Source organism: Bidens hawaiensis, unplaced genomic scaffold (assembly GCF_021521415.1).
Source record: "Bidens hawaiensis isolate Kalapana, Puna unplaced genomic scaffold, B.hawaiensis_p1.1 tig00043196_1, whole genome shotgun sequence".
Taxonomy (NCBI): Eukaryota; Viridiplantae; Streptophyta; class Magnoliopsida; order Asterales; family Asteraceae; genus Bidens; species Bidens hawaiensis.
Window position 1 is genome coordinate 62,120 of NW_027497669.1, and position 19,701 is coordinate 81,820.

The window sequence follows — 19,701 nt, forward strand, 5'->3', positions numbered from 1 at the left end:
GCTGTTTATTTGTATGTGTGTATCATTAACCGCTTTGTTCGGCCTATTCCGCAGTTCCGTTGGTACCATTAGTTGAACACGGGAGACCTATCGTTTACGGTTTTCTTTGTTTACACTTGCACAGATGTTTTCTCGTTTTTATGCTCAATTGGGAGCATGGATTGAACTATGATCTATGAACTATCTTAGGCTTGATCACAATCTGATTACACCCTTGTTAAACTCTAGACATACACGTGTTGCGCGCAGATTTACTGTGATTATCTATGATTATCTATTAAACTTGATTTCTCACCAACACGCAAGTGTTTGACGTTTATTTTAACACATGTTCAGGCTTGCAGTAGCTGTTTTGGAGCTTGTGGACACGTAGGACGTTTTTACTTTTGGACCTAGAATTAAAATGTACCAAGACAAGTTAATGTTGTTTGAATGTTATAATTTATAATATATTGATTTATGTTTGATTTATGTTCTTTATTTTCCCCGCTGCGCGTGCGCGATAAAATGTGAATAAATATTGACACCAATAGTGTCGCGAGTAATGAAGCAATATGTGGCGCCCCGATGTATAATCCGCCTTTGGTCGGGGTGTTACAGATTGGTATCAGAGCTCGTTGACTTTAGGATAGGTGGTTAGACGTAACGGCCTAGAATACCTAAGAGTCCCTTCTCGCGCAGGAGAGAAATCTCATGTTTGCGCGCTTATTGTTAATTACTCGTTATTTATGAATATGCTCGCGCTTGCGCAGTATATGATTTTATTCCGCGATATTTCGACTTTTGTTGAATTTCGATTTTTATTGATTTTACTTACATATTCGTTTGTTGGGATTTGAAGATCCGAAAAGTCATGGTGATACATGAATAGTTGATTTTCAATTTCCATTTACGATTATGTTCTGAGGTTGGAGACTTGAAAAGTCATGGTGGTACATGAATTGTCAACCTCCAATACTCATTTTCTTGTATATTTTATATTGAAGATTGGAAAGTCATGGTGATACATGAATCGTCAATCTCCAATACTCGTTTACTAGCTATTTTAAATTGAGAACTCGGAAAGTCACGGTGATACGTGAATTGTCGGTTCTTGATTCGAATTTGTTACCTTTATTAAGTCTGCATTTAGGATCATTTATTTTACTTTAACTTTTGATAGTATCTAACTCCGTGAAACCAAGCTTTATAAGATTAAAACTTTGCGCTAAAACCAAGATATTAACTAAAATTAAAATTTTTATAGAATGCCTCCGCTATCTCGCCGATTTCAGAGAAGAGAAGCCTCGCGCATGCGTAGACAGCAACGTTCCCAGGAAATGGCCGCCGCAATAGCCCAAGCTTTGAGCCAAAACAATGCTAATACCTCCAGTTATAACATTAAGTCCTTTAATGCGGGTAACCCTCCGAAGTTCACAGGTCTTGAAGGAGCCACCGTGATGCTCCAATGGCTTGAGAAGATTGAAAACACTTTCCTCCACACCCAATGCCCCTCAGACAGACGAACCCTATATGCTTCCAGTGTCCTGGAATCCAGAGCGCTTACATGGTGGAATGGAGTAGCTCATGCGCGTGGCGCAGAGGCTGCTTCTAGCATGACATGGGAGGAATTCAAGGAAATTCTTACGCGAGAATTCTGCCCTCCCAACGAAGTTAAGCGCCTGGAGGAAGAATTCTGGAACTTGAAGCAATACAGCGGTGAAGCGCGCGAGTACGCGACGCGCTTCCACGAGCTAAGCTTACTGGTCCCTCACCTTGTTACCCCTTCCCGCCGAGCCATCGAGAAATTCCTTGGGGGTCTCCCCATGGAAATTCAAGATTCTGTATGGGCCAGAAACCCAGTTACCCTCTCTGACGCCATCGAATTGGCCGCTGTGCTCAGCGACAACCATGTCAGAGCAGGAACCCTGTTCCTGCGGGGAACTGAGAAGACCAAACCCACCAAGACTGTCCCTGAACCAACAGAAACCAAACCAGAACCCTCAAACCATAACCAGAAACGTAGGCGCAGACAAGCCTATGCGCTTACCAACCCGCCCATTGTCCAGCAACCCGTTTACCAACCCCCAGTTTGCGCGCCTAACCCACTGTCAACCTACCCAGCACCTCCTGCAGTCCACAACTATGCCTTAACCAATCCCGCACTCCCTGCCCCGCCAACTAAGAAACCTTACACAGGAAACCAACCCTTTTGCCCAACCTGTAGACTTCATCACCCACCTCAAGTCCCGTGTCGACAATGTAACCGATGTGGCCGCGTAGGTCACTCCGTCGAGTACTGTAGAACCCCTCCCTCCAATCCGATTGCGCCAACACCACCAGCTTACCCGCAGAACCCACAGCCAACTTACCAAAACCCACGACCCAGATCGTGCTTTAACTGCGGTGATCCAAGTCATTTCCGGAACGCGTGCCCAAGGCTACAAGTTCAGATTACTCAAGCGAATCCGGTGAACCAAATTTCGAACCAAGTGACGCGTGGCCGAGCTTTTAACATAACCGCGCACCAAGCGCAAGCGAATAACGACGTAGTTAATGGTACATTTTTGCTTAACGGATTTTATGCATCTATGCTTTTTGATACTGGCGCCGATCGAAGTTTTATCTCTCGCGCCTTCGAGCAGAAGCTTGCGCGACCGCGCGATGACTTAAAAGAAGATTTTTCAGTTGAATTGGCTAATGGCGAAACTGTTTTAATAAACTCGGTAATTAAAGATTGCACGCTTAACCTTAACGAAAACGATTTTCTGATCGACCTCATCCCTATGCCTCTTGGAAGCTTTGATGTTATCATTGGTATGGACTGGCTCTCGAAGAATCGCGCCGAAGTTATTTGCGCCAAGAAATTGATTCGCATACCTCGAGAAAATGGTGATCTTCATATTTACGGCGAAAAACCCTCCAGTGGTCTTAAACTTATGTCTTGCGCCGAAGCCCAAAGACTCATGCGGAAGAAGTGTATTGCATTTCTAGCCCATGTGGTTAAACCCGATGAAGGAAAGAAGCTTCGCGATATCCCTGTTGTGCGTGATTTTCCTGAAGTTTTTCCTGATGATCTTCCTGGTATCCCTCCCGCTCGTGAAGTCGAGTTTCGTGTTGATCTTGTCCCTGGTGCTTCCCCCGTTGCTAAATCTCCTTACCGTCTTGCACCCGCTGAGATGCAAGAATTGGCCAGCCAACTCCAAGAGTTGACTGCTAAAGGATTCATTCGCCCTAGCTCTTCGCCCTGGGGTGCTCCGGTGTTGTTCGTTAAAAAGAAAGATGGATCGTTTCGCATGTGTATTGATTACCGCGAGTTGAACAAACTCACCATTAAAAACCGGTATCCCTTACCGCGTATTGACGACCTCTTTGATCAACTCCAAGGTGCCTCCTGTTTCTCGAAGATCGATCTCCGTTCTGGTTATCATCAGTTGCGTATCCGCGATGAAGATGTTCCGAAGACTGCTTTCCGAACTCGTTATGGCCATTTTGAATTCTTGGTCATGTCCTTCGGTCTAACCAACGCACCCGCCGTTTTCATGGATCTAATGAATCGGGTGTGTAGGCCTTTCTTGGATAAATTCGTGATCGTGTTTATCGATGATGTTCTGGTGTATTCTAAGACCAAGGCCGAGCATGAGCAACATCTTCGGTTGGTGTTGCAGAAGCTTCGAACCGAGCAGCTCTATGCTAAACTTTCCAAGTGTGAATTCTGGTCTGATGAAGTACAGTTTCTTGGTCATGTTGTAAACAAGATGGGTATTCATGTCGACCCATCCAAGATTGAAGCAATCAAGAACTGGATTACGCCATCCTCTCCTTCTGAGATCCGTTCCTTTCTAGGCTTAGCTGGTTATTACCGGCGCTTTATTTCGAACTTCTCGAAGATCGCTTTGCCTTTAACAGCTCTGACGCACAAAGGTAAACCGTATATTTGGGGCTCGAAGCAAGAAGAAGCCTTTCTAACGCTCAAGCGTTTGTTGTGTGAAGCTCCTGTTCTTGCACTACCTGAGGGTAATGATGATTTTGTCGTGTATTGCGATGCCTCCAACCAAGGTCTCGGTTGTGTTCTTATGCAACGAGGCAAGGTTATCGCTTACGCATCAAGGCAACTCAAGGTTCATGAAAAGAATTATACAACTCACGACCTCGAGCTTGGTGCAGTTGTTTTTGCCTTGAAGATCTGGAGACACTACCTTTATGGTACTAAGTGTATCCTCTACACTGACCATAAAAGCCTTCAGCATATCTTTGATCAAAAGGAACTTAACATGAGGCAACGCCGATGGAACGAACTCATCAGCGATTACGATTGTGAGATCCGGTATCACCCTGGTAAGGCTAATGTGGTAGCCGACGCGCTCAGCCGAAAACCCTGCCAACTTAACTGTATCTTGCCGCGCACCCAGCTTCACTTCGCGCCGATTCAAAGCAACCTTGAATCGCGTATTCGTGACGCGCAGCGCGCATCCATCAGTAATGGTAACCTTCGCGCCGAGTTAGCGTGTGGCGCGGAAGCACTCTTTGTCCCTAATCTGAGTGGAATTCTCTGCTATCTCAATCGCATCTGGATCCCTTGTGATGAGAATCTTCGCGCTGATATCCTGAGTGAAGCGCACAAATCTCGGTATTCTATTCATCCCGGCGCTGATAAGATGTACAAGGATTTGCGCATAACTTATTGGTGGCCCGGTATGAAAAAGGATATTGCTGTGTTCGTAGCTAAGTGCCTGACTTGTTCTAAAGTTAAAGCTGAACACCAACGCCCATCTGGTTTGCTCGAACAACCAGAAATTCCTACGTGGAAATGGGAAGGTATAGCGATGGACTTTATTACCAAGTTACCTTTGACAGCAAGCAAACATGATAGCATTTGGGTAGTAGTGGATCGATTGACTAAATCTGCTCACTTTCTGCCCATTCGTGAAAACTACCGTGTTGAGCATCTCGCGCAGCTTTATGTCAAGGAAATCGTCTGCCGCCATGGTACTCCTTTGAGCATCATATCCGATCGCGATGGCCGTTTTATATCTCGCTTTTGGAAATCTCTCCAATCTGCGCTAGGAACTCGCTTGGACATGAGTACGGCATATCATCCTCAGACTGACGGTCAGTCTGAGCGAACGATTCAAACTCTTGAGGATATGCTCCGATCTTGTGTTCTTGATTTTGGAGGTAATTGGGATTCACACCTGCCTTTGATCGAGTTTTCTTATAACAACAGCTATCATTCCAGTATCGGTATGGCCCCATTTGAAGCACTTTACGGTCGTAAATGCCGCTCCCCAATTTGTTGGAGCGAAGTGGGTGAAACTCAAATCACAGGACCCGAACTTGTTCAAGAGACAACCGATAAAATCGCCAAGATCCGTGATCATTTGCTGACTGCCAGAAGCCGACAGAAGAGTTACGCAGATCGTAGGCGAAAGCCTCTCGAATTTCAAGTTGGTGATCTTGTTCTCCTCAAAGTGTCGCCTTGGAAAGGTGTTGTCCGCTTTGGGAAGAAGGGTAAGCTTGCTCCTCGTTATGTTGGTCCATTCAAGATTCTCGCGCGTGTGGGAAAAGTTGCCTACAGACTTGACCTGCCGCTCGCGCTCAGTAATGTGCATCCAACGTTCCATGTTTCCAATCTCAAGAAGTGTTTAGCTGACGAGAACCTTCACATTCCACTTGATGAAGTTCAAGTTGATGAATCCATGCATTTCATTGAGAAGCCTGTTGAGATTATGGATCGCGAGGTTAAGCAAACCAAGCGCAGTCGTATCCCTATCGTGAAAGTTCGTTGGGAGTCCAAGCGCGGAGCCGAGTTTACATGGGAAAGGGAAGATCACATGAAGATCAAGTACCCGCACCTGTTCTCTGCGCAACCTACTTCGAGATAAATTTCGGGACGAAATTTCTTAAAGTAGGGGAGACTGTGACATCTGCCCCGATCCGACCCGACCCAGGTACCCGTTTCTCTGACCCGATCTCTCTTTTATTATTTAATATTTATACTTGTATTTTATTTTTAATAATAATATATATTTCCTGCCCGCCTCTTTCTCCCTCTCTCTTTCCGCCTTCTCTTCCCTCTTGTCCTTTGGTTCTTTCCGCCTAAGGATGTCTGCAGCTCCACGCGCCAGACTCCTTACATGGAAGCCTGCGTGAAGACATCTTGTTCCTGCGATGCGTGAAGAGAACTCTTCTCGCAGCGCGCTAAGAATGCATGTTCTTCCCGCAATGCGCTAAGAATGTATGTTCTTCCCGCGATGCGCTTAGAATTCTTGTTCTTCACGCAGCACGCTAAGGATTTGTGATTCTTCCCGCAGTGCGCTAAGGATTGTTGTGCCAGCCTTCGCGCTCGCGCACTCAGCCTTCCCGCGCTTAACCCTTGTATCACTGTTTATTCCAGCCTGTATGCTTTTGTGTTGTCTTATCTTCCGTGCTGTTGACCTAATCTGCTTTATGTCTGAATAGTTACTTTCGGCGCAGCATGCGTACCAACCCCCATTGGTTGGTAGAAAAAGTGACTGACATTATCTTTTGAGATCTGCTTTTGCCATGCTTGACCAGTACCTTTATCTGAACCGCCCATGCCTGTTACTGTTCCCTGTCAGCTTTATCTTGCCCCCTGCAGCTGCCATATCTTTTGATATCTTTTGCTTTTGGATTCTTATGCTTTTTGATATCTTTTGCTTTTTGAGATCTTTTCCCCTTTTCTAGGATTGTGTTCCCTAGGGTTTCTCTATAAATAATAGTATTTTTTTTTCCTAACACATCACACACAAAACACTTAATCTCTCCTGTTCTCTTGCTCCTTGCTCTCTCTGCCGTCTTCCTCTCTGCCTCCGTCTTCCTCCTTGTTCTTCCTGCTTTTCCGGTAATATATATATTATAATTTACTTATTAATTATGCTAACTTATAATCAAGACTTAAAACAAATCATTAAAACAATAATCTTATTTATAGGTTAACTTGTGCTTGTTTAAAGTTGGTTCTTGCTTTATCTATCACCGCATCGTTTATCATGTGAGTAATCTCGTACCTAATCCCTTTTTGCTTTTAATGTTTTGGGATGTTCATGTGTTCATACAAACTTAGAGTCTTAAACTTGTTTATGAACTTTAGTCGCGCAGTATCCCATGTGTTGAGGACGTTTACTTGGCTGTTTATTTGTATGTGTGTATCATTAACCGCTTTGTTCGGCCTATTCCGCAGTTCCGTTGGTACCATTAGTTGAACACGGGAGACCTATCGTTTACGGTTTTCTTTGTTTACACTTGCACAGATGTTTTCTCGTTTTTATGCTCAATTGGGAGCATGGATTGAACTATGATCTATGAACTATCTTAGGCTTGATCACAATCTGATTACACCCTTGTTAAACTCTAGACATACACGTGTTGCGCGCAGATTTACTGTGATTATCTATGATTATCTATTAAACTTGATTTCTCACCAACACGCAAGTGTTTGACGTTTATTTTAACACATGTTCAGGCTTGCAGTAGCTGTTTTGGAGCTTGTGGACACGTAGGACGTTTTTACTTTTGGACCTAGAATTAAAATGTACCAAGACAAGTTAATGTTGTTTGAATGTTATAATTTATAATATATTGATTTATGTTTGATTTATGTTCTTTATTTTCCCCGCTGCGCGTGCGCGATAAAATGTGAATAAATATTGACACCAATAGTGTCGCGAGTAATGAAGCAATATGTGGCGCCCCGATGTATAATCCGCCTTTGGTCGGGGTGTTACAGCTGCCACGTGTCATCCGGATGTGACACGTGTCCGTGAGTCATCACGGTCCATCGCGTACCACGATGGCCCTCTTCTTGGACTCATCGCGTACCGCGATGGGTCCTAAAATATTAATTTTCATTTTTAGTCCCTCATCTTTGATAGCTTGTCACTTCTGGCCTAATTCTCGTTGTCCAAAATACTAAAGCGGCTCTTAAGCGGCGATGCGAAGTGCAAAGTGCGCCATCAAAGTGCCACATTGCGCCCAACGCCCTTCGCCATCGTCCTCGTCCAAGCGCGAGCGCGTCGGGTGCTACGCACCCTCCGCTAGGACCACTTGGGAGCATAATATTCATAAAAGAATATTACTATGGAAAATCTCTTCTTTATAAAGAGCTTCCATTTCTTTACCACTTTCCATGTGGGATGAATTCCATCTCCCTTATTTATACCTTAGTGGAATGCTTCCACTTTCTTACATATTCCAATGTGGGATGGAATTTCTTTCATGTAGTAAACTTTACTTAGGAAATATTTTTATTTCCTTATTTTTCTTATATTTCCTTATTTAATATTTTCCCATGACTTGTCTTTAATATTATTTTTGATCCCTCAACTTTCCTAAGTTGTCAAATTTGGATCAAAATTTTGGGGATGTTACATGTGGAGCATGACTTGACCAAACCTGTGTACTACCCCGGAAATCGACACTACCCGATAGATGTTCCCGATAGTCCACCAAAACAAGGAACGGAGCCACCAAGACACTCAAACTACCATCCACCGACTTTACCGATGTATAATCCCTCCGAAGTACCGACGTACCACTTATCGGAGATTCCCACTTACCAACCCTCGGAGACACCACAATGTTATCTAGCCGGATACCTACCAAACTCTCAACCATCCTCCGAATGGATGAAGTATCTTTCTGAACAACAAGAATGGAATGCCGGAAGCTCTACTTTCATTGAAGCTAGTTCCCAACCAAACCATGGTGAAGGACCATTCCGTAGACCAAAAATGAGAGTAATGATGCCCACTGAAACTTTCCAGATGATCCCAATTATCAATGAATCCACACAACCCATGGAGGAAGATGAACCAGAAGAAGAGGAATCAGAAGAGGAAGAGGAACCAGATGAGGAGGAAGATTCTGAAGAGGAAGAAAAACCTGAGGAAGAGTTTGAGAAAGAACCGGAAGAAGAACATCTAGAAAATCCTAATGAAATGCCAGGCCCAATGGATGGTTCACTCACTTCCCATAATCCAAGCTATGGTTCTGTGGATCCCTATGTCCAATGCCTAGAGAAACTTAGGATTGGGACTTCATCAAGCTTTCCACCTTTCCAAGGTGAGATTCCATCAATTCAAGAGCAAGCTGATGAGATCCGTGAACAGAATCAAGCTGCCAAGACCTACCTCTACCTTTCATCCACTATGGATTATGTTCCGTATCCAGAACCGACCAATCACTACGAGATGGTGACGTTGGGTTACCGTGACCCACCTCCGCAGTATGGATACCCCAATGTAATCCCACAATCGTATAAATGATGCAAATCTGGTGTACCATGCACGGGGAGCCTGCTTAAGGCCATAAAGAGACTTCTTTAACCTGCAAACAGAGTTGGGAAAACGTCTGTCCACAAACCCTGGGGGTTGATGCATAAATACTATCTCATTTAATGTGCCATGCAAAAAAGCGTTCTTGATATCTAACTGATGAATCGGCCAAGAACGGGAGACAGCAATGGAGAGAACGGTGCGTATGGTTGCCGGTTTTACTACCGGGCTGAACGTGTCTTCACAATCAATTCCCACAGTTTGAGATTTACCATTAACCACTAGTCGAGCCTTATACCGCTCAAGTGACCCATCGGATTTAAATTTGTGGCGAAAAAGCCATATGCACCTGATGACCGGTCGACCTGATGGTCTGGGAACAAGTTCCCATGTCTCATTTTCCTGTAAAGCGCTAAACTCAGCCTGCATGGCAGACATCCAATTAGGGTCGGCAAAGGCTTTCGCATAAGAGATGGGGACCGGGGAGATAATTTTGGTCACAAAGGTGTGGTGAGATTTGGAGCGGGTGGTCATGGGGTGTGTGTTTGTGGGTTGGGGTGGAACGGGTTGTTGTGAATAGGATGACTGAGGTGGGGGCTCAGGTGTTGTGATGGCGGCTAAGGTAGTAGTGGGGATGGTGGTAGGTGGCTGTGGTGGTTTAGGTCGACGCGAATAGGTATTTTGGAATGGAGAGGTTGAGTGTAAACGACTAGGTAGGGCGGCTGAGGTGGGTACGGTTGGGGCGAAAGTGAAGCCGGGTGGTATAGACTCATCAAGGAATTAGTATTGGGTGTTGGTGTAGGGATAGTATATGGGAATGTGTTTTCGTCAAACGTGACGTGACGGGAGATGGAGACCTTACCGGTGGTAGGGTCAAAGCACCTATACCCACGGAAATCGGGTGGGTACCCGAGAAAGATGCACCTCACGAACCTTTGGTGAAGTTTATGGGGTTGGGTGGGCGATGTGTTAGGATAGCAAACACATCCGAACACTCTTAAGTGGTCGTATATGGGGTGGCGAAGGTATAAGGCGAATATTGGGGTGTAAAAGTTAAGGTGTTTAGTAGGAAGTATATTATGTAAATAGGAGGCGGTATGAAGGGCTTCGACCCAAAATAGGGGTGGGAGATGGGCATGAATTAGTAAGGAGCGTATAATGTCATTAATTCGACGAATCATTCGCTCCGCTCGGCCGTTTTGTGATGATGTTTGAGGGCATGAAAAACGGAATAGGAGTCCGTGTTGGTGGGCAAAGTTTTTGAAGGCATGGTTATCGAACTCCCCCCCTAGGTCACGCTGAAAGGTTTTAATGTATTTGTTGAACTGGGTGGCTATGAGGCGGTGAAATTTGGTAAATGTGGTGAAGGTTTCAGATTTATATTTTAAAGGGTAGACCCACACGAAATTTGAAAAATTGTCTATTAGTACCATGTAATATTTAAAGCCTGTTTTACTGGTTATGGGCGTTGTCCACAAATCACAATGTATGATATTAAAGGGAGCAAAGGTAAATGAATTAGATTCATGAAAAGGTAATCGTTTACTATTAGCTAGATGACAAGAGTTGCAAAAAGTAGAAAGCTTATTCGAATTACATGATAAACCAAAATTTCTAGACAAAATATCAAAAACTTGTTTGCCAGGGTGGCTAAGACGGTCATGCCAAGGTAGAGTAGCAGCAGTGAGGGAGCATGCTTGTGGTGGTAATGTTGGAGCAGTGACCGGATAGAGATCGCCCGTGCTATTGTGACGCGAAAGGAGCCTTCCCATTTTGAGATCCTTCAAGGAAAAACCTAAAGGATCAAACTCAATAGAAACATTGTTATCACGGGTAAAACGACGGACGAACAGTAGGTTTTTGATAATGTGTGGGCTATAAAGGATGTTAGGGAGAATGTAGGTACGGTTGTGTATTGGTAGGTAACCAGTGCCAGAGCCCTCAATTGGTAAGTACTGTCCGTTGCTGACTAAAAGTTTAGTGTTAACATGAAATAAGTCAGGGTGATGAATCATACCTTGATTGTCAGTGACGTGACGCTCCGCACCTGTATCCATATGTGGAGTTGGGTCAGTGTAAGTGATATTAACATTGTTCATGGCGGCACTCAAGTCGGATGGACATAAAGCATTATAACCAGGCGGACCGTAGGTGGCAGGAGCTGGGTACCCTGTGTAGTTGGCGGATGGTGGTGGACCTGGTGGTGGAGGTGTGTTGGGCTGCCAGTTGGGCTGGGTCGGGTATGGGCAGGGTGGTGTGTTCCACCAAGCCCACTATGGATAATATTATTGGCCCATAGAATTTTGAAAAGCCCAATTCGAATTGTTACCTCGGTAGCCACGGCCGCGTGATCCTCTGCCACGAGATGCCTGATTGCCGCGTCCTCGACCACGACCCCTGTATTGGTTGCTGGACTGTGTGTATTGAGTGCTGGGGTCCCGGGGCTGCTGATATTGGTTGTTGTCGGCCGGCTGTTGAGGCGGAGAAGCGACAGTGGTGGCAAGCATCGTGGAGGACTGTTGCTGCCGTGCGGCTTGTCGGATGACTTCGTCATTCAGCATAGATTTGGCTGTGTCCCAATCGGCTGCTTGAGAATTAATCAATGAAGCAGTTGTGTCAAACTCCTTAGATAAGCCACGAACTAGTTGTAACACGAGGCGCTCTTCGGTTATTTGTTGGTCCACATCAGCAAGCTGATTAACAAGATTTTTAAGTTGTTTGTAATAATCATCAACGGAACTGCAAGCGGAAAGCGTGAGATTGACAAACTGAGTTTCGAGCGCTGCAGCCTTTGCGCGCTTGTTACTAAGGAACAACTTTTCTAGTTTCAGCCAAGTTTGTCGAGCCGAAGCCTCGGTGTCCAGAATTTGCTCCATATATTCGTTTGATACGCAGCTGTAAATCCATTGTGAGACCAACGCGTCCAATTCTTTCCAAGCTGGGTATGTAGGATCGGTATCAGCCGGAGGAGGGGTATCATCGAGATGATTGAGCACCCGGTAAGCGGTTGCATGAAACTTAAATAATTTTATCCAGGCCGAGTAGGTCACCGTAGTGCCGTCAAGGGTTCGGACTTTTGATTGAATATTGTTGACGGAATATGTCGGGTGTAAAGACGGGTTTGGGTTTGAATTGGATGAGGTCGACGTATCAGTTTTTGTCATGGTTTCCGATTAGGATTTGCCGGATCGAAAAAATAAATTAAAAAAAAAAGAGGTAGGTGAAAGTGAAAGGGAGAAAGGGAATACTGGTGGACAGAAGAAGATAATAATTAGGGTTAAAGGGAAGAAAAGAGAGGTATTCAGAACCTAAGCTCTGATGCCATAAAAGAGTTTATGGTGAATGATTTTCTGTGTTCCATTATTGATAATAACAATCCCTTTATATAGGGAGAGAATACAATCATAACCTACCTCTAATTAGGAAACATAATCACCATACAATTCTATAAGATAATGACTATCTATACAAATAATATATATCCTCTAAATATATCAGCTAAGAATAATGAGTATTGTATTTTCACGTTAAAAAGTTGATAAAGCATTCCACACTCTGTATGATATACTAAAATCATGACAATTAAATCTTTTATGAATCATAAAACACATTTTAACATTGGGAATCTTTTCATAGAATTCTAACACGTTGAAACATGATGACGCGATTTTTTTAACAATTTTTAAAATGAAAATCACATGTGTTACTATATCAGAACTAGAGTGACGTTTAGTCAGAAAGAAACTATTCCACGTATATTGATTCTTTTGTTTTTCCTATGAAAATAAGATTAAACATAAATCTAGCCAAAATTAAAACTCAGTTCAAAAAGAAAAAGAAGATAAAAAAAATCTAGCCGCAACTAATTAAAGCTTTCAATCAATCAATCAATCAAGCCCTGTATATCCCACCGCATAGCACGCTATCGGTAGGGTCAGGGGAGGGTGGGATGTAGGCAAGTCTTTCCTCTATCCGTGAGAATAGAGAGGCTGCTTCCTGAGAGACCCCCAGCTCATAAAGCTACATACATGTAAACAGAGTAAACATACATCCTACAAGCAAAAACACTTAGCAATATATAGATAGCAAACTACCAAATAGCAAGGAATCTGTAACCAACTAAGAATAGGGCATAAGAAGCAAAAAACAACATCAAACAAAATATATACATAAACAACAAGGAGCCAGGCTAGCCAACTATACCCTAAATACACAGCTAAGCTAACCAGGCACCTTCCCCTACGAGTCGCTAACCTTAATCCTACGTTTCCACGAATCTCTATCCCGGACCATGTCCTTCCCCTACAAGTCGCTAACTAATTAAAGCTTTGCATATAACATTAGAAACTACTTTGTAAATGTGTAATATTATGGTGATTAACGTATTTGTATAATTGCATATTTGTTTCTATTTCATTTAAACTCTTTTTAATTTTTATCTTATTATTAACTGAGATTTTGTATTAAAATTGCTCAAGTCAATATCATCCGTACTATCAAAAAGAGATCCTGGATGAATGATAAAAATGTCAGCAAAAGAAAACAATTATATATAAAAAAATTCATTATGTTCTAGATGTGATAACTATGTATTACAACATTGTATTAAGTTATTTTAATATCTTTGTACCATTTGTTACCAATTAATTATATTATAAGTCTTTGCAAATTCAAATTATAATCTTTTTTATATATAAATAAATAAAAGATAAAATACAATAATAGCTTGTTATATATTATGTATGAGACTCAAATAAACCGTTGATTTAATTCCAACTTAAAAACATGCGGTGACGAAGTTGTAAATTCTATCAATTTCGTTTTCATCTAATTAATCGTCTGCAATCACGTTAGTGGCATAACTGATTGTTGCAGATCAAAATCAGACCTGAACTCTATAAGGGTTAGGCTAAACGTACCCCCCTCTTCTACTTGTCATACCCCCTCCCCTGAACTTTGAATTCCTTTGACAATTTTGTTTGACATATTACCCCCTCAAACTTTCTTTTCTACTTTATAGTTTCTATATAATATTTCACCTTTTGAAATATAAAACTTTTTTATATGACTTAAGAATACAAACTATCACATTTGTGAATTTTTTCCGATTAAACTACGTTTTCAAATATAAACACTATATCCATATTAAAATACTAATTATCATATAACATAGGGTATTTCATTCTCAAATCATAAAATTTTATGTGTAGTTTATTACGTAAATACATTATTTCTATTTTTATTTATTAACAAACAATATGAAATTCGTTTTAAAAAGTGTGAGCTATCTCTAAAAGCTATTAAAAATAACATTCTCTTAAAAAGCAATTACAGAAAAAAATACGTGTTTTTAAAAATTAAAAAAATATTTATTTAAAGAAGAATAAAATGATTTATTTTTCGAAACTTAAAAAAAATGTTTTCAAAACCCTAAAAAAATGTTTTCAAAACCCTAAAAAAATGTTTTAGGTTATTTAAAAATCGTTTTTGAAATATAACAGAAATATTAAAAAAACACCCTTTAAAAATTGTGTTTTAAAAACAATAATAATAAAAGATAACAAATGAGAAAAAGGAAACCAAAAAGGTTTGAATTGTATTAATGTAAAACTTAAAGGAGGGGGTATGTTTAGTAAAAAAGAGGTAAAGGGGGTACGTTTAGCAGCACCCACTCCATAATTGCTGACCAAAATTAAAAGGAAAATTGGATTTTAATAATCCCAATTTAATGCAGTTGACCGATAATAATCCAAACTTTGGAAATAGCTGTCACTGGTCCCAACTTTCACACTATTTGTTTTCATTGAACCTCCGTTAAATTTTTTTTAACGACATTAACTTTTTCTCAAATTTCAAATTGATGTTTTAGGGTTTTTGATCGGAATGAGAATATGAATCGATTGCTGTAAAACTTAACTCGAAATGACGCTTCAAACAATTTGATTTTTGTTAATTAGAAGTTTAAACACCAGAATTGAAGCATCCTTTGGTCGTTTGGACCATCTTTTAGAGGTAAGTTTTACATCAATCGACTCGTATTCTCATTCCGATCAAAAGCCCTAAAATATCTGTTTGAAATTTGGAAAAAACTTAACGTCGTTAATTTTTTTTAACGGAGGTCCAATGAAAACAAATAGTATGAAAGTTGGGACCAGTGACAGCTATTTTCAAAGTTGGAATTATTATCGGCCAACTACGTTAAGTTGGGATTATTAAAATCCAATTTTTCAAATTAAAAACAAAATCAAACTGAAGTTCAGAATTGAGCGTGGTAAAATCGTGAATCCATTAGAGATTGAACCATTAAAAATTTGTGCCATCATTATTAAATCACGCACAAGTATAATTTTAAAATATAAAAAATAATAATGGTAAGAAAATCAAACTGGTGGACCACAAATCATTCTTATTTGTCAAGGTTAATTCCCTCCATTTCTAGTTAATATTAATATCCCTGGTTTCTCGTGCAAATGCAACCATGGTGGAGTTGTTACTCATTTGAGATAGTAAATTAACACACTCTCACTTTCTTGTTAATTCACACATGGGCATCCTAATTTAATCGACATGTTATTGTGTTAATAATAATAATATCCTACCTCCAATCTCCTTTTGCCGTTTGTTGCCATGATTATTATTTAAGTGACACCAAGTGTTTATAATTATGGGTTTCGTCTTTTCTCTTGTTGGCTACTCATTGTCTCACCTGTCTTCACTTTTCCTTTTGATTTCCTCATTTGTTTGTAATTATTATGTTTATTTCAAAAGTTCATAATTTGGGCTCATAGAGGTACTTGGTTTTTGGTATTTGAACGATTCGGATGGCGAAAGTGATGTGGGTTGAAGATGAACGGTTGGATAATGGTCGTCCACGGTGCATGTCTGGCTTATTTTGTGCTCTGAAACATGCCAAATGTAAGCAAAATATAATGTTTTGTTTCTGTATATATATATATATATTCATTGCTCATAATTGTATGAAATGACTTTGTGTTTGATTTTGTTTAGGTAATAAAAAGTACAAGAGGGTGTTGGATGATCAAGATCATTTCGAAGTTTTGAAACTATTTGATGCCAAAACAAGTCATATACTGGTATATTATTACTTATTATATGAATTTGTTTAAAGTTTATTGTTTTGATACAGAAAACAAAATGGTAAATGTTTCTGGATTATGTTCATTAGGTGGATCATAGTAATAGAAAAAGGTCGTTAAAAGCGCGAATAAAGGCGTTAATTTCTGAAGATCAAGATTTTGTTTCGAGTCCAAAACTGCAAAGGACTTACTCGATACATCATTTGGAAACCAACGAATGGGTTCGACCGATTATTTTCTTTCCTGAAAATGTTACAGAAAGAACAGTGAGCTCTTATTGTTCTAAAACACGTGTTAAGGTTACAAATCCTGAAGTTAACGGTTCTCGGGATATTTTAGAAATGTTTGAAGTTGACAAAGAGTTATTCATCAGCACGTTACGTGACCGGTCTGTATCTTCTGATACAAAATCAAAATTGATGCCTATGAAGCTCAAAGATAAACTGAATGAAAGTTATACCATTTTGAAAGCCGGAAAGATAAAAAACTCATACGATGATGTTAATGGTAAGAATATTACGAGTCTTAGAAGAATATCGTCACACAATGAATCTGCTACAAGGTTTCTCGATTTTAGCATCAGTAAGGCCACACTGCGAGCTTCTAGAAGCTTGAAGTTAACAAACGGAAGCGAAAATCAAAGTTCTCGTGACACTTATTTGTTTAGAAGTTCTAGCCAAAATCAAGATAAATATGCAGAGTTGAATTCTACACAAGATTGCGAGTCTTTGAATGAAGTGACGGATAAAAGTGACACTTTTTTAGAAAATGAGCATTCCTCTAATGTTAAATCTTCTGCATTTGGTGAAGATACACACGAGTTAAAAGTCGAGGAAAATAATTATCAGATATCCCGGGAAATTACTCAAGAAAGCCCTGTTTTAGTTTCTGCATATTGTCCACAAGACGAAAAAGTTAAAATCTCGAAAGGTAACTTAGTGTGTGTGTGTGTAAAGGTGGCAAAATAGCGGCTAATGGGTAATTAGCTAGACCCGAAACACATTTTCTTCAAATCTTTAGTAAATAGTTAGTGTGACAAATATGACCAAAAAGTTATATTATTTCTGTAGTAGTATGAGTTTTTTAATAAAAGGATCTAAGAGGTTTTATGCAATAAAGATTACATTTTTGGGTAAATCTTGACCCGTTTGACTTTTTTCGATAAATATATACAAACTGCTTTGTGTTAATTTGTTAATGAATTGCAGGCTTTCAAAAAAATGTTGAGAAGGAGATCAAGACTGTCAACAATAAGAAACAAATCAAATCAACGGGTAAAGACGATGATTTCGCTTATGTGAAGAAGATTCTAGAACGTTCAGGCTTCATCAACATCGGTTTTCAACAAACATGGTACTCCTCGAATCATCCATTAGACCCGTTTGTGTTTCAAGAAATAGAATCTCACTATTTCCATGATCCGGAACGGTTTGCAGAGGAGGTTAATGAATTATCTCATCGTTTACTAGTCTTTAATTTGGTTGATGATGTTTTGGTTACTATGTATGAAAGATCATTTACATACTACCCGAAAAAATTGTCATCTAGCTGCCACATTAGTCCTGTCCCAACTAGATCACTTGTTCTTGAACAAGTTTGGAACAATGTGAGCCGGATGCTCAACTTTAAACATGATATTAATGAATCTTTAAACGATATTGTGGCTCGAGATTTGAGAAGTGGTGATGGTTGGATGAATTTGCAGTGGGATTATGAAAGTGTTGGACTTGATTTGGAAGATTTGATTCTTGATGAAGTTTTGGATGAAATAGTATTTGAATTGCTTTGAGAAGAATTTAGAAAAACAGGTTCATGGAAGGGTAGATTGGTCATTTTGCTTGTTTAGTTTAGGTTCATTGAATTGGCTTCCATGTAGAATAAGATGCATGGATGTGTGTAGTTTGATGACAATAGAAGTTTTGGAAAAAAAAGTCAAATAGTGTGGCCTTGTGGGTGTACTTTGTAAATGTTAGTTTTGGATGTATCATAAATTGTTACTTTTTTATTATATTGTAATATTATTTACTATTTGTTCGAAGAATAATCACTTGCATCGTTGATCATTATAATCGTAAACTTCCGATCAATAAACTCTACAAGTATGCCTCTATCAACTGCCTAACACATGCCCCCGTGGCCCGTGCCACACATCACATGACCTGAAATCAGTGTATTAATTATAGCCTTCATAATGCTTTCCATTCACCGATTCGACTTGTTGATGGTTCCCCATGCCTCCATTAATAACTCAACAAGCCTAAGTTGTCTTATATCATGGTTGTTTCTAAATTATATAGAAAAATATAAGGTTACATATGTTATTTTATTACTATATTCGACATTTAACAATTTATGGAAGGCCAAACATACCTACAAAAGGAATGCTAGCGGACTTATAGCCTAGCGCTATCAAGATATGTGAGAAGGCGTTTATGCATAAATGGTTGGCGTTATAGTCTTATGTAAACAAATGTATATATTTAGAAGTAGTTTAGAGAGTGTGTAAGTTAAAAAGAAAAAAAGGAAAGCTAAAGTATTCTAGTGATCGTTCACTTGAGCACTAATCAATCACTATAAAACTTAAAATACTAAATTATAAATTAGATAGTTAGTTGATGTATATACGTTCATGGACCACTTTAACCTCGTTTTAATTTATGTATTACATAAATTCTTTTTATATTATGTTTATATAAAATATCACGCATGTAATTCATGAAATATAATATTATAGTATCATATACAATGGAATGCGACACAATGCCAAAATAATTAGGTTTAATTGACTATCATAACTCTTTAAATAAACGAGTGATATTCGGGTTAATATATTTAATAAATAAATTGATTTGCTAACACATTTAATTTATAGGTAAATTGGATTTTACTATGACAAAATTATAGAAAACATCATTTACGTTCATATAAAATTACAGGTTTCATCACTTATATTTAAGAATCACGTTTAACATCCTTTATGCTAATGATAATAATTTACGTCCTTCACACTAACAATCGTTAAAAACCTCAGTTACCTTTTGAAAATGACAATTCCACCCTTACATCTAAAAGACCAAATCTGTAATTTTCATAATTATGCCTGCTACGTTTAATTACTAATTTCACTTATCATTCTGATCAAATTTACGTAAAAGAGCGAATATTATTCTAGAACAGACGTCAAATAACATTCGCTTCTTTCGTTAACGTTTTAGCGTTCCATTATATTTTTCTAATTTCACGTTTTAAAGTCCATATTTTAACGTTTTCGTGCCCGTTTCGTTACGGTTTAGCGTATAGGCCAAGCCCGGCAACCACCCCAAAATAAC

At 39.8% G+C, this 19,701-nt stretch overlaps 2 protein-coding genes across 2 annotated transcripts in view; one reads left to right on the top strand and one right to left on the bottom strand.

Annotated features, from left to right (window-relative positions):
• The window catches only part of LOC143594164 (uncharacterized), a 50,637-nt gene extending 38,198 nt beyond the window's left edge, over window positions 1–12,439 (bottom strand). Inside the window, exons 1-2 of the mRNA XM_077073544.1 lie at window positions 11,645–12,439; window positions 10,873–11,548 (exon numbers count right to left, since the gene is read on the bottom strand). Of these exons, the coding sequence (XP_076929659.1) occupies window positions 10,873–11,548; window positions 11,645–12,439 (1,471 nt within the window). The remainder of the gene's footprint in view (window positions 1–10,872; window positions 11,549–11,644) is intronic.
• Window positions 12,440–16,076: 3,637 nt separating this feature from the next.
• LOC143594162 (uncharacterized) lies at window positions 16,077–18,369 on the top strand. Its single transcript, XM_077073542.1, has 4 exons — window positions 16,077–16,190; window positions 16,284–16,369; window positions 16,462–17,302; window positions 17,581–18,369. The coding sequence occupies exons 1-4, from the start codon at window positions 16,097–16,099 to the stop codon at window positions 18,159–18,161; spliced, it is 1,602 nt and encodes a 533-aa protein (XP_076929657.1). The 5' UTR covers window positions 16,077–16,096; the 3' UTR covers window positions 18,162–18,369.
• Window positions 18,370–19,701: the final 1,332 nt, after the last annotated feature.